This window comes from Diaphorina citri, unplaced genomic scaffold, assembly GCF_000475195.1.
Source record: "Diaphorina citri unplaced genomic scaffold, Diaci psyllid genome assembly version 1.1 scaffold2963, whole genome shotgun sequence".
Taxonomy (NCBI): Eukaryota; Metazoa; Arthropoda; class Insecta; order Hemiptera; family Psyllidae; genus Diaphorina; species Diaphorina citri.
In genome coordinates this window covers 8,021-20,000 of record NW_007380375.1, presented here as the reverse complement: position 1 = coordinate 20,000, position 11,980 = coordinate 8,021, and the positions used below count along the sequence as shown (strand labels likewise).

The 11,980-nt window shown below is 37.4% G+C and overlaps 1 protein-coding gene and 1 long non-coding RNA gene across 2 annotated transcripts in view; both read right to left on the bottom strand.

Moving 5' to 3' along the window:
• LOC103519827 (kelch-like protein 5) overlaps positions 1-11,980 on the bottom strand; it is a 31,118-nt gene extending 19,138 nt beyond the window's left edge. The window contains exons 1-6 of the mRNA XM_008484915.3: positions 11,938-11,980; positions 10,681-10,772; positions 9,298-9,644; positions 8,342-8,538; positions 7,916-8,011; positions 6,865-7,119 (exon numbers count right to left, since the gene is read on the bottom strand). Coding sequence (XP_008483137.2) covers positions 6,865-7,119; positions 7,916-8,011; positions 8,342-8,538; positions 9,298-9,644; positions 10,681-10,772; positions 11,938-11,943 — 993 coding nt within the window. The 5' untranslated portion in view covers positions 11,944-11,980. The remainder of the gene's footprint in view (positions 1-6,864; positions 7,120-7,915; positions 8,012-8,341; positions 8,539-9,297; positions 9,645-10,680; positions 10,773-11,937) is intronic.
• Positions 5,150-6,211, bottom strand: LOC113471763. The gene is made up of 2 exons (XR_003394342.1): positions 5,638-6,211; positions 5,150-5,557 (listed from the first exon to the last, which is right to left on the bottom strand). It is a non-coding gene; the product is annotated as an uncharacterized LOC113471763 (long non-coding RNA).

The window sequence follows — 11,980 nt, the reverse complement described above, 5'->3', positions numbered from 1 at the left end:
CAAAGGCTTACCTGCAGTGTTCTTCTTTTTAAACATAGGAATCAGAAAAAAAAAAACGATCCTGGTGTTCTGTTCACACTGCAAAGTTTTTCCAGACTCGGGATATCCGGATGCGGATAGGTACCCAATATTATCCGATATCCGAATATCCGGATATTATTCGTATCCGGATAAATGTCACAGCTCTTCTACGTATGAATGGGTAATCCTACGTAATACATAATTAACAATTCTCGCAATTTTCAATATTCATAAAAATAAAAAGATTATAAAAAAAAAAAAAAATCTCCAAAAATTATTTTCCATATTCGTAGCGTAATTTTCAAGTTACTTATGCGTCTTCAAACTTCAAACACAAGGACGATAATTTCTAGGCCCGGTAACGTGACCGCGTGACGTCATTTATTTGAATTCTTATCGCCAGCCTAGTTAGCTATTGGTCAGACATAAGTTGCAACAGCAAGCGTGTTGTCACAACTTGGAAACAAAAAATGTAAACAATAGTGTAACATTTCAGCTTGACCGAATTGGATAATGGACTCGTAGAACGAGATTCTGGGTTCACCGCCAGAACATTGGACATATTTCCTATAGGAAGAGTACTTTGACTTTAACTACGGGCTAAAAAATTGCCGGAGGGACGGGCCCAGCTTGTTTTATAATATATTATGAGGTATAAATGCGGCCTCCGGCCGTTGGCAAAGCCTATTACATTGATTTCATTGGTATAAGTACCAACGTACCTATGCATTATTATTATTTTAACATGGGGTCTTATGGGAAAATTTTCAAACGCGATTTAAACATGAAATAATTAGAATTTTGAGGAACTTTAAATGTCTATCAAGTGTATGTCGCATCAGAAACAAAATCATCATCAGTAACAACCGCTTGTTTAATAGATTTTTTCTCTTACAAGGTATTAACTTGTTCAATAAGTTGTCTGATGATCTGAAATCTCTTCCATTGGGTACATTCCGGGAGACTTTGAAGGATTATCTACTTGTCGCTGCTCCATATTCTTTTCAGGAGATTCTGGATGGATCTGTCCTGCGGCCTCCATAACCCCTCATATCTCACATCTTTGTTCTCGTCTTTTACCATTCTATACGTCTCCTACCTCACATTTTACACCTCTCCTTTCGTCTTCTACCTTATATTTCTTATCTCTCACTTCGTCTCCTACCTCACATTTCCTACCTCCCACTTCGTCTCCTACCTCATATTTCTCACCTCTCACTTCGTCTCCTACCTCACATTCCACACCTCTCATTTCGTCTCCTACATCGCGCTATTGACTCGTTGGTAACCCCAAGAGAACTGAAGCTGTATCGCCTGTTGACGTTTCACCAGGCTCAAGCGGTACAAAAATTTGGTTTGATTCTACAAGTTTCGAGCGTGTCGGGTTAACCCATTCTGGATTAACCCTTATGGTCGTTCGGCCTCGACACTGACCATTCTATTAAGAGGTGAGTGAAAAACATTTCACACCTCACACTTCGCCTCCTACATCACATTTCCCACCTCACACTTCGCCTCCTACCTCTCACTTCGTCTCCTACCTCACATCTCTGACTTCGTCTCACACTATCTACTACCTACCTGCACATCTCATACTATACATATCTACTACCTACGATTAAAGCATATATTATGGCAGACACGGTGGGCTTATTACAGATTATATTATTATAGATTATTATATTATTATAGATTTAGTTTAGTTTAATACGTAGTCTTAACATTGTACCACATACAATTGAGCACGAAGTGCGAGTTTGTACAAATAAAATTGATTGATATTAGGGTAGGTTTTGGGGTCAGAGATGTTGACTCTTTCAAGTTTTTTACTACCATTAAGTGTATAATCTTTTTTTGTTTTTGGGTCTGAATTTTAATATGAACCACTAGTAGGACCTTTTTGAAGCACAAATCATCAATCGATTTTAATTTCTCATTTTTGCTGCTTCCCCTATTTCCGGGAGAACATGGAAAAAATTAAATTTTAAATAGGCCATAACTCCGGCCCTGTTTGTCGGATCGAGCTGAAACTTGCACCAAAGTACTACGTTCTTTAAGACCTATGATTCAATAAAGAACAAGTAGGGGGTTCTCAATTAAGATTTTAAAGTTGGTCCCTCTGGGGCCGGCCGCCCCTGAGGGGGCCCTCCAATATTTCGAGTACGTCCCAAAATTCTTTATCATAAATATCATAATCAAGGGCTGCATGCAAAATTCAGCTTCCCAGGGTGAGCAGTAAAGAAGTTTCAAGGGTGACCTGGGACTTTATGTACACAGTATATAATTGTTAGTGCTCTGTTGAGGCCGCTTTATTTGTCACTGGCATGGTTGGTTTTTTGTTTTTTTTTTTTCTCTTGGGTCGGGATTTCGAGGGTCGGGGCTCCGTTGTCGTCGCTTACTAAGCCATATGAACTTTTTACCTAACCCATCATGACTTAAGGCATGGCCAGAGAGAAGTTACACTTTTTACTAGCGAAGAAAACTTTGAACATTCATACTTGAGTAGCCCATTCCAAAAGTGGACAAAGGCCAAATTTTTGGAAATTGAGTTTTTAGTATATCTGGATTCGTCTTTTCAAGGCGAATCGATTGAAAATATCGTCAGGCGTAAATATCAGCTACGGACCAAACATAGACGAAAATTCGCGTTTTGACCAATTTTGGTTCCAAAAATAGAAAAATCCTATTTTTGAATAGCATTTTCGTGTCCAAAACTGGACAAAATAGGACAGAGGATCAACAGGACAAGTACCTTACGGTTCCAAAAGGGGACGAATCGGATTTTCGGTGCCAAAACTGGACATCTAGAAATTTTGACCTTAAATAACTAATTAATGTCAACTTTACCAGAAATGCCTTATCTCATCAGGATAAAATCCGCCCCGGGCGGGAATCGAACCCGCGGCCTAGCGCTTACAAGGCAGACGCACTACCAACTAAGCTCAGTAGGCTGGCACATTTATTTCGATCGAGAAGAATAATATGATCTCCACATACCAAACATCTCTGCTCAAAGTTCCACTTTATGTAAACACTACCTACGTAGGTACCTGCCTGCCTTTGTAGGTACCTACCCTCCTATGTAGGTACCTACCAAAATTTCTTTTTTCATGGTTGGTTATGTCCCACGCAATGTTGCCAAGCGTAGGGCGCATTTCTAAATTTGAATCTCATTATTTTTCCCGGGCATACTTTGGAGACGAATTTCTTAGAGAAGAAATACTTTTTTTAAAAAAATTCTTTTCTGATTATTTTTGACGATCTTTACGAAAAAAATACATTTGGACAGTTATATTTTTCATGAGAATCACCAATTGTAGAATGATGCGAAATGCTAATGTTTGTGATTGAACTAATTTTCTGTGATATTTTCTGTATACCCTTTTTATTCTTTGTTTCTAAAATTACGTACGTAAATTACGTATTTTGTATTTTTGACATTTTTCTATCTGTTTTCTTGTGACAAGCTTAATATTTAGAAGCAAAATTGATTTATTATTATGTTTCATTGTTTATTGTTAGCACCCGCATTTTTTTTTTTTTTTTTTTTTTTTTTTTTTTTAATTTCAGTGACATTTGTCACCCCTGTAGAGGAAAAATTCCAAAAACTGTCCCATGTTCGTTCCCAATAACGTCTAATATTTCTTCTTGAAAGTAATTATCTTGAACGGCCATGCAAAGGCAGGGTTTTGAATGTAGAAAATCATAGTTAGAAAGAATGTTCGAAATTGAAAGACAATCAGAAATCAAAGTAAGTATGTAGCTGTAAATGAAGCTCTGGAGAAGCTGTTTTCGACACGCATGAATAATAAAAATAATCAAATAAATAAAATAAAATTAAAAATAATAATGTTCGGTACTGATGAACCTCCTGCCTATTTGTCGGTTCCAATCAACGGACCGCCTGATGTTTACATCATGTTGCCAGGCAACCAAGTTGTTTCCTCTTCCCAAAACAACAAGAAAAATCTGAGTTTTTTTAAGAAAAATGTCCAAATCCTGTACATCCCAATTTTCCTTCAAATAAAGTTCCTTTTTTCCTTCCAACAAGTATATTTCCTACAAGTTCTAAAACTCTGGATGTATGCTGACGATAAACGTCTTGGCCTTGGCATAAAAGTTTATTGTTCAGTACTGTATTGTTTATTGACACCTGTTCTACAGGTTATAAATTAAAAAAAAAAAATAATAATAATAAAAATTTCATGGCAGGGTTCAAGTCTAACAAATATTGAACGTTAGAACATGGAGCAGTTTTTGTAATTTGTCATCCTCTGGTTCAATTTGAACCAAAGATACAGGGGGTAACAAATGTCAAATTAAAAAAAAAAAAAAAATCAAAATTGCGCACCGCAACAGCCATAATGTGAACAGATCTTAACTTTTAAAAATGAAATTGGTCTTAAAAGAGAGTTAATATGGTCTTCTATATCTACATCTACTTTGACCTCAGATTTGGATTTTTCACAACTTTTTACGTAGGAATCGACCTTTTATTAATAATATTTTCCTAATTGCAACTCCTCCATTTTGAAGGGAAAAAAAAACGCTAATCATTGGTGAGAAACTAGCAAAAAAAAAAAAAATCGAAAAAAACATCGGTCGATTTTAATTGATTAATCGACACGAAGAAAAAATCGATTAATAATCGATTTCCCAAATAAAAACATCGATTTTTTTTCCTGTTTCGATTAATCGTTGCCATCTCTAAGTAAAAATGAATGTACATAAAAAGTCCAACAATGTTTTTGGAGCCTCACAAAGTGCCAGTTTATATTTAAGAACAAAAAAATATGTCAGCTAATAATGTATTTTTTACCGAAAAATCGACTAGTGCCACTTTTAAAACTCTCCGACAGACAGTTAAAGAGTTACGGGTTCGAGACTCGGTAATTTCAAGAAAATTTACCCTTTTTATGGTAACAAAAGGCAATAAAAACGTTCTAGTACAGCTATCGAAATAATAAAATAGATGATCTTGTGTGATTTTTCACGAGAATCATGATGGTGTAACTTTGAACTCTATCCGACTCACAGTTCAGGAGTTACAGGTTCGAGACTCGGTAAATTCAAATCAATTTACTGTGTTTTATTTTTAAAAGCTTCAATACCAACTCATTTTAATGTATTGCACCTGTAACTCCAGAATAGTAACTCCTGGTTAGTATCGAAGCTGTAACTCGTGAACTATGAGTCGGATGGAGTTCAAAGTTACACCACTGGATTTCCCGTGAAAATAAGATGGACTAGTTGATGATTCTAATGGTAACACTATAGAGTTTTCAGTGCCTCGTTTAAACATTAAATAGTAGGTAATAAAACAGTAAATTGACTTGACTTTACCGAGTCTCGAACCTGTAACTCTTGAACTGTGAGTCGGATGGAGTTAAAAGTTACACCATTAGATTTTTAGTGAAACATCAAATAGGATCTAGACTATTTAACGGTTCTAATAGCTTTACTAGAAAGTTCTCTATGCCTATTTTAAAAATGAAACAGTAAATTGATTTGAATTTACCGAGTCTCGAACCTGTACCTCGTGAACTGTGAGTCGGATAGAGTTCAAAGTTAGACCAATAGATTTCTCTTTGAATTTACCGAGTCTCGAACCTGTACCTCGTGAACTGTGAGTCGGATAGAGTTCAAAGTTAGACCAATAGATTTCTCGTGAAAAATAACATACGATCATTTATTTGATTATTTCAATAGCTGCAATAGGAAGTTTTTAATGGCTATTATTACCATTAAAACGGTAAAATTTCTTGAAATCACCCACTCTCGAACCCGTAACTCCTTGACTGTCAGTCGGAGACATTTATATACCTAACGCCCAAGCTTTTAAATACATTACCAACTACACTTACACAAATAGCAATAATTTTGATAAAAAGATGCCTTGTACCACTATTGAATACATCAAAACAGAAGAGGATAATCAGGTATTGGATGTAGGTACTGGAATGAAAAAGTATGTACGTAACTTCATGTATTTTTAAGTTTGAGTCGCTTTTTGTGGAACCGAGTGTAGTTTCACTAGCCTTTGGGACTTTTGAGCCCTTATTCAGGACACCATCCCCTACCTTTTGGACAAAAAATCCAGACTACGTCATTTTTCTCCGTCAAAAAGTCTTCGTTTCCTGGACTACAAGTTTCTGGGGGTAATACGGTTAGGTAGCATACAAAAAGAACTTTCATCAATGAGGAAATTATTCATGGTCCGGCACTGGTACCAAATCAGCTGATATATAACCTTCGATTTGAAAAGTGTCTTTCGTTTTGGTCCTAAACTCTATGTTATTCTTACTCTGAGGAGACTAGAGAGTCAAGAACCTTGGTGAAGTTGAAGTACAAGATGTGAGATGTGTGAAGCTAGCCATGTTCCATTCCCACCCTATACTGGCCATACTGCGATTTTTTTTTTTCGTGTAAATTATTCGCCGGTCAAGAATATATCAGTTGCGCTTATCATAGAGCAGGAAAAATGAGGACCAACGGAATTTTTCTTTTTCTTCTACGACTTCTAGATACCGAGATAAATCGATTTGAAAAAAATACCGGTAAATAGTGAAGTTTGACATCACGGCATACGCTCCCGTAGGCGATGACGTCATAATTCATGACTCCCGCTTCGTTTGTTTGTGCGCAAACGTTTCTGCGCATTTTGACGTGAAATCTGACGTGACGAACTTTTTCATTAGAACGGCGAAAATATTTTTTTTTTTTTTTTTTTTTTTTTTTTTTTTTTTTTCATTACAATGACATCCGAATTACGCAAAAATTATTTTTCATGGATTTGGGGAATACGGATGTGGGACTTACAAAAAGATCCAAAAAAGGTCATGTTTCGCGGAAATGGTATGCAGCCGTACACACGGTCTGAATGAAATGTCCACCTTCATTCTCACCTCTATTGGAAGGGTCAGCACCCCCTAACACATAGAGCTTATCCAAAGTCGAAGGGCGAGGCCTAGTTCTGGATGATTGTAGCAAAGGTCTGCGTTCAGGTAATAAATGATAGGTGATAGCTTCCATAATGAGGGTCCGACATTGTTTGTTATCTCTTAAAACAGGGTCTTGCTCTACTGTGTCAACTAGAAACTGAAAATAATAATAATACCATCAAAATCACCATCACCACAGCCAGTCACGGAATCAATCATTCGTATGATGCATTTATTATTATTATTATTATTATTTTTCACGGTACACGATACACGGAAATTTATGAAATTGAAAAATCCCTCCCCAGAGCCGCCAGGACCACACTTGCCCAACTCCGGTCGGGTTGGTGCCGTCTCCTTCAAAACTACCTGGCCAGAATCACCCCTTCAGTATATATGATAAATGTCCCAAATGCAGAACTGTGCATGATGTGCCGCACCTCTTTGAATTTCCAGCCAACCCCACCACATTGGATTCCTCGGCACTCTGGACAAACCCCTGGAGGTGGCTGCAATCCTTGGGTTGGAGGAGGAAGATTGAAATGTCGACACAAACGTTAACAACAACATGATACAAATTTTTCGACCCCACCGGGAATCGAATCTCCCGCCTGCAAGGCGAGCGCAGTGCCCACTACACCATGGGATCTGCCCTTAATAATAATAAACTTATGAGTGGCTGTTGAACAGTGATACGGGGAGTGGAGTCCCGGTGTTACCTGAGCAAGATTTTTAATTAGTACTAGGGGATATCCAACTCTTTGGTATTATTCTCACCCCAGCTTACATAAAAAATGATTGAACAGAACCTACATGATCATTCAGAGTCAAAAGTCGCAAAATCTCATTTGATAAAAAGTTCTAGTTCTTTGTCAGAATCTAGTTCTAGTACATCATATTATAGTGACTTCTCGGAGTTCAAAGGACCATACTACCCACCACCAGTAACTTACCTGTTGAGATATTAAGGGTAATTTGATATAGGCCAATAAATCACCCATTTCATTTTTTCTATTTTCTATATCATGATACAGCCAGTGCATAACAGCCTGTAACAAAAATAAAATATTAATGTAAAATACAGGGTGTATCACAAAGCTATGTCAAGCCGAAAATGGCGAATAGTACAGGTCAAGGGCTAAAAAAAATTGCCTGGACATTTTTTTCGAAATCCCCAGAATAACCGAGATATCCGCCATTTTGTATTTTTCAGGTACGTTAAAGCTAGAAGAAAACTAAATAGATGTAGAGATAAAAGACAATATTACCTCTCTTTTAAGACCAATTTCAAAATAAAATAAAAAAATAATAATAATAATAATAATAATAATAATAATAATAATAATAAAAATTTAATATTATTTCCTTGATTCACTCACAGCGATGTAAGATTCAGCGGCATCTTTGAGTTGGAAGCACCCCTGTGCATCAGCAAATATATAGACCCCAATACAGTTAGATGGATGCAACTGTTTAATGAGGAATGTAGAACAGGCTGATACGATATCAGGCAACTGAAGCAGGCATGCAGCACTCAGAATGGATTCAACATTGTCCTCTGTGATTTCTATTGAACCTGAGGAAAAATAATAGCTCAGCCTTCAGATGATACTTCCATTCGAACATACTGACACAGTTTATACAGGGTGTTTAAAAATATTTCCCAGGGGTGGGTTTCTCAAGCGGTGTATACTGATTCCGCAAAATGATTCAGGTAGTAAAACATAACATATTTTTCGGTAAAACCATTAGTAATGTTTTTGCTGTAAAGTTTAAAACTTATTCCACAAGACCACCGCATACCTACATACCCTGTGAGTAAAAAAAGAAAAATGAAAAACAAGGATCAGATTTATGTGGAATTCCTCGCCTACTCTGTTAAAGTACCTAAATATCCACCTCAAACCGTCTCTTATCGTAACATCAAAAAGATTGACATGGAACGTTTTTCAGAGTGTCTGAGTGAGGTTGATTAGTCTGGAGTGGAGGCTGATGTGACAATTGATGACAAAGTTTCCATATTTGACCAACACGTGCAACAAGTTTTTGACATCTTTGCCCCGGTCAAAGAGTCACGTGTCACTAAAGCGCCTATACCTTGGATGACTCCTGCTATTAAATCTAGTATGCGTGAGCGCGATAACTTCCTAGCTCATCTAGAAGTGGGTTAGAATTTGTATACGTGAGTCAGTCAGTCAGTCAGTTACACAAGGGGTTGTATATATTTAGGATTCCAAAGGTGCCTTCTTTTCTTTGCAAAAGAGTTTGAGTGAGGTCTACAGTTCATAGAACAACTAGTTATTTTATTTGTCACTACTATGGTATGTTGACCCACCTTTGTAGCAGTAGTCTACAATGACAACCAAAGTTTCCGGATCAATACCATTGATAGTGATTACATCTTCATGTATTTCCCGCATGTCTCCCGTAAACATAATTGAAAAATATTCACAGCTTGCACTCAACACAAGACGATGGGCTGGGATTTCAAGTAGTCCTGCTTTGAGAACTACATCTGTAAGCTTTTTATTTTGCAACATAGTTTCCATTTTGATCAAACAAGAGTAGCCGTGATGAGCATGTGTGTAGATGAAGTGATCACGAACATAATTCCTCATGTTAAATTCACTGCTATTCTCATCACTGCTATTAGAGCTGGCTACACTACATGGACTTAAACAGCTGGAATATGAACGCAAAATTATTTTTATATTATGATTTATGATACAGAGAGAGAAACAAAAATGAAAAATCCGGTATGAACCAGGGCCGTATTTAGCGGTGGCGGACCTGGATACGGCCCTGGTGTGAACATCAAACGACTTTCCTTACCTATTAGATTTTATTCATTAAAAGCGGTCGAAATAGTGCTCCCAAAGTACCACTAACCCTTGTGTAACTTGCGTTGCCCCAATACCAATAAAAACTATAAAAATAAACAAGCAGGGTCCGTCCCTTCAAAAGGTTGTGACGTCAGATTTCACGTCAAAATGCGCAGAAACGCTTGCGCACAAACAAACGAAGCGGGAGTCGTAGATTATGACGTCATCGCCTACGGGAGCGTATGCCGTGACGTCAAACTTCACAATTTACCGGTATTTTTTAAATCGATTTATCTCGGGCTCTAGAAGTCGTAGAGGAAAAGAAGAACGCTACAAACTACATGGTTAGAAAAGCCCAACAAAATTTTGCACGTGGAATTCTACACGGTGGGCCGAGATCCACATGGAGAAAACTCAACAGTGTAGGGTTGGGCGATGTTAAGTCGCTTAATCCTATTACTGCTGACTTGGATGATCTGAATGACTATTTTGTCTCAGTAGTCCCTTCTCCATGCAACTCTACAAAGTCTAGAACTTTGGCAGAGTTGGATACTCAAACTAACCTAATCCAGGATAATATCTCTTTTGATTTTCAGGAAGTAACATCACAGGACGTACAGAAGGCCCTAACTTCAATCAAATCTAAAGCCAGTGGCTATGATGGTGTGGATATAACTATGATAAGAATTTCCCTAGCATGGTTCCTACCCATCATAACTCATATCTGACTGACAGACACCGAAGCTAATACAATAGTCCGTCCACTATACCTTTTATTATTAGTAATAATAAAGGAAGGACGGACTAAAAATCAGTCTATTCCAATAAAAAAAATTAATATCTTTAACCGTTGATTAGTAGGGCCAAAAAAACGCGGCGGCGGTGGAGGTGATTACCTGGGTGGATTAACAGGAGAAAAGTCTTCAGTTCCATCAGTATCACAATAGTTTCCCTGTTTTCCCAATCCTTTATCCCCCTCAGATGTCATCTGAAACAGAGGTTACTCCTGGTTACTATTACTATTAAACAGAATACAATAGTCTATTAGCCAGTGGCAATAGCACTAATTTAATCTAATTATTATGTACTCTTTTTGGGATAAAAGTGCCCATAAAGAAATATGACGGTCTATGGTTTTACAAATTTTACGTGTTAACCCAATTTTCTCGATTTTCGCAAAATAAATTAGCTAGACTTAATTATGTACTACCTACATACAGGGTGCGCCAGAAAAACACTGACAACGGCTCAGGGTAGGTAGATCTCATCATTTCCAACAAGGTTCTGTGGGTCATTTTCCTAACTTCGGCTATGTTTCCAAGAAATGTCCAAAAAACCACCTTTTAAAAAAATGCAGACCTTGTGTTGGTTTTCAGGTTACAACTTTTTTATTTTAATCGATCATCTGTTTCTGTTAAAACCATGAGCCAGACCACAAAATTTTGATCCAAATAGACCTGATCGTCCTGATCTCCATTTTCCAAAGTTCAGGTTTGATGTGTTTTTTCAAGCTCGAAAAAGATTTACCTTGTTATGTCCGATTTTTACGTTACGAAACACGCGGTTTTTGTCCGAAGAAATTTTGGAGCACAAGCCTCCATATCCTGAAATAATTTTGGAGCACAAGCCTCCATATCCATAACTTGCGCTTTATGCAAGGATCAGAATGAGACCTTTTTTACCTCACGTCTTTCCCAGCGAAATAACTAAATCACTTAACTACCTGAAAAACATTCACGAGGTTAGAAAACTACTGACCGTGTGTGGGTGCCTTTGCAATGTTGTAAAGATACACAGGCGCTGCTGAAGCGCCTAGCGCTTATGGGTTAAGCAGTACGATATTGTGAATAATAAAAAATCTGGGGTGAACATCACACAACTCTCCTAATCCTATTGATCGAGATGTGGTTATACAGACGAATATTGAAAATATCATGGACAGAACACATAACCAATGAAGAAGTGCTAAGACGAATGAAGAAAGAACTAACTTCACGTATAACTTTAAGACAACTACTACCGACATGACATACCTAATACTGACATGACTGTATGAATGATTGAATGAATACTGACATGACTGTATGAATGCCAAGTTCCAGTAAGCACGCCTGTGTATCTTTACACGAACCGATTCGGCAGGTTTTTCTCACCTTCATAGATCAGCTTCCTCTAAAGATAAACTTTTGAAATTCA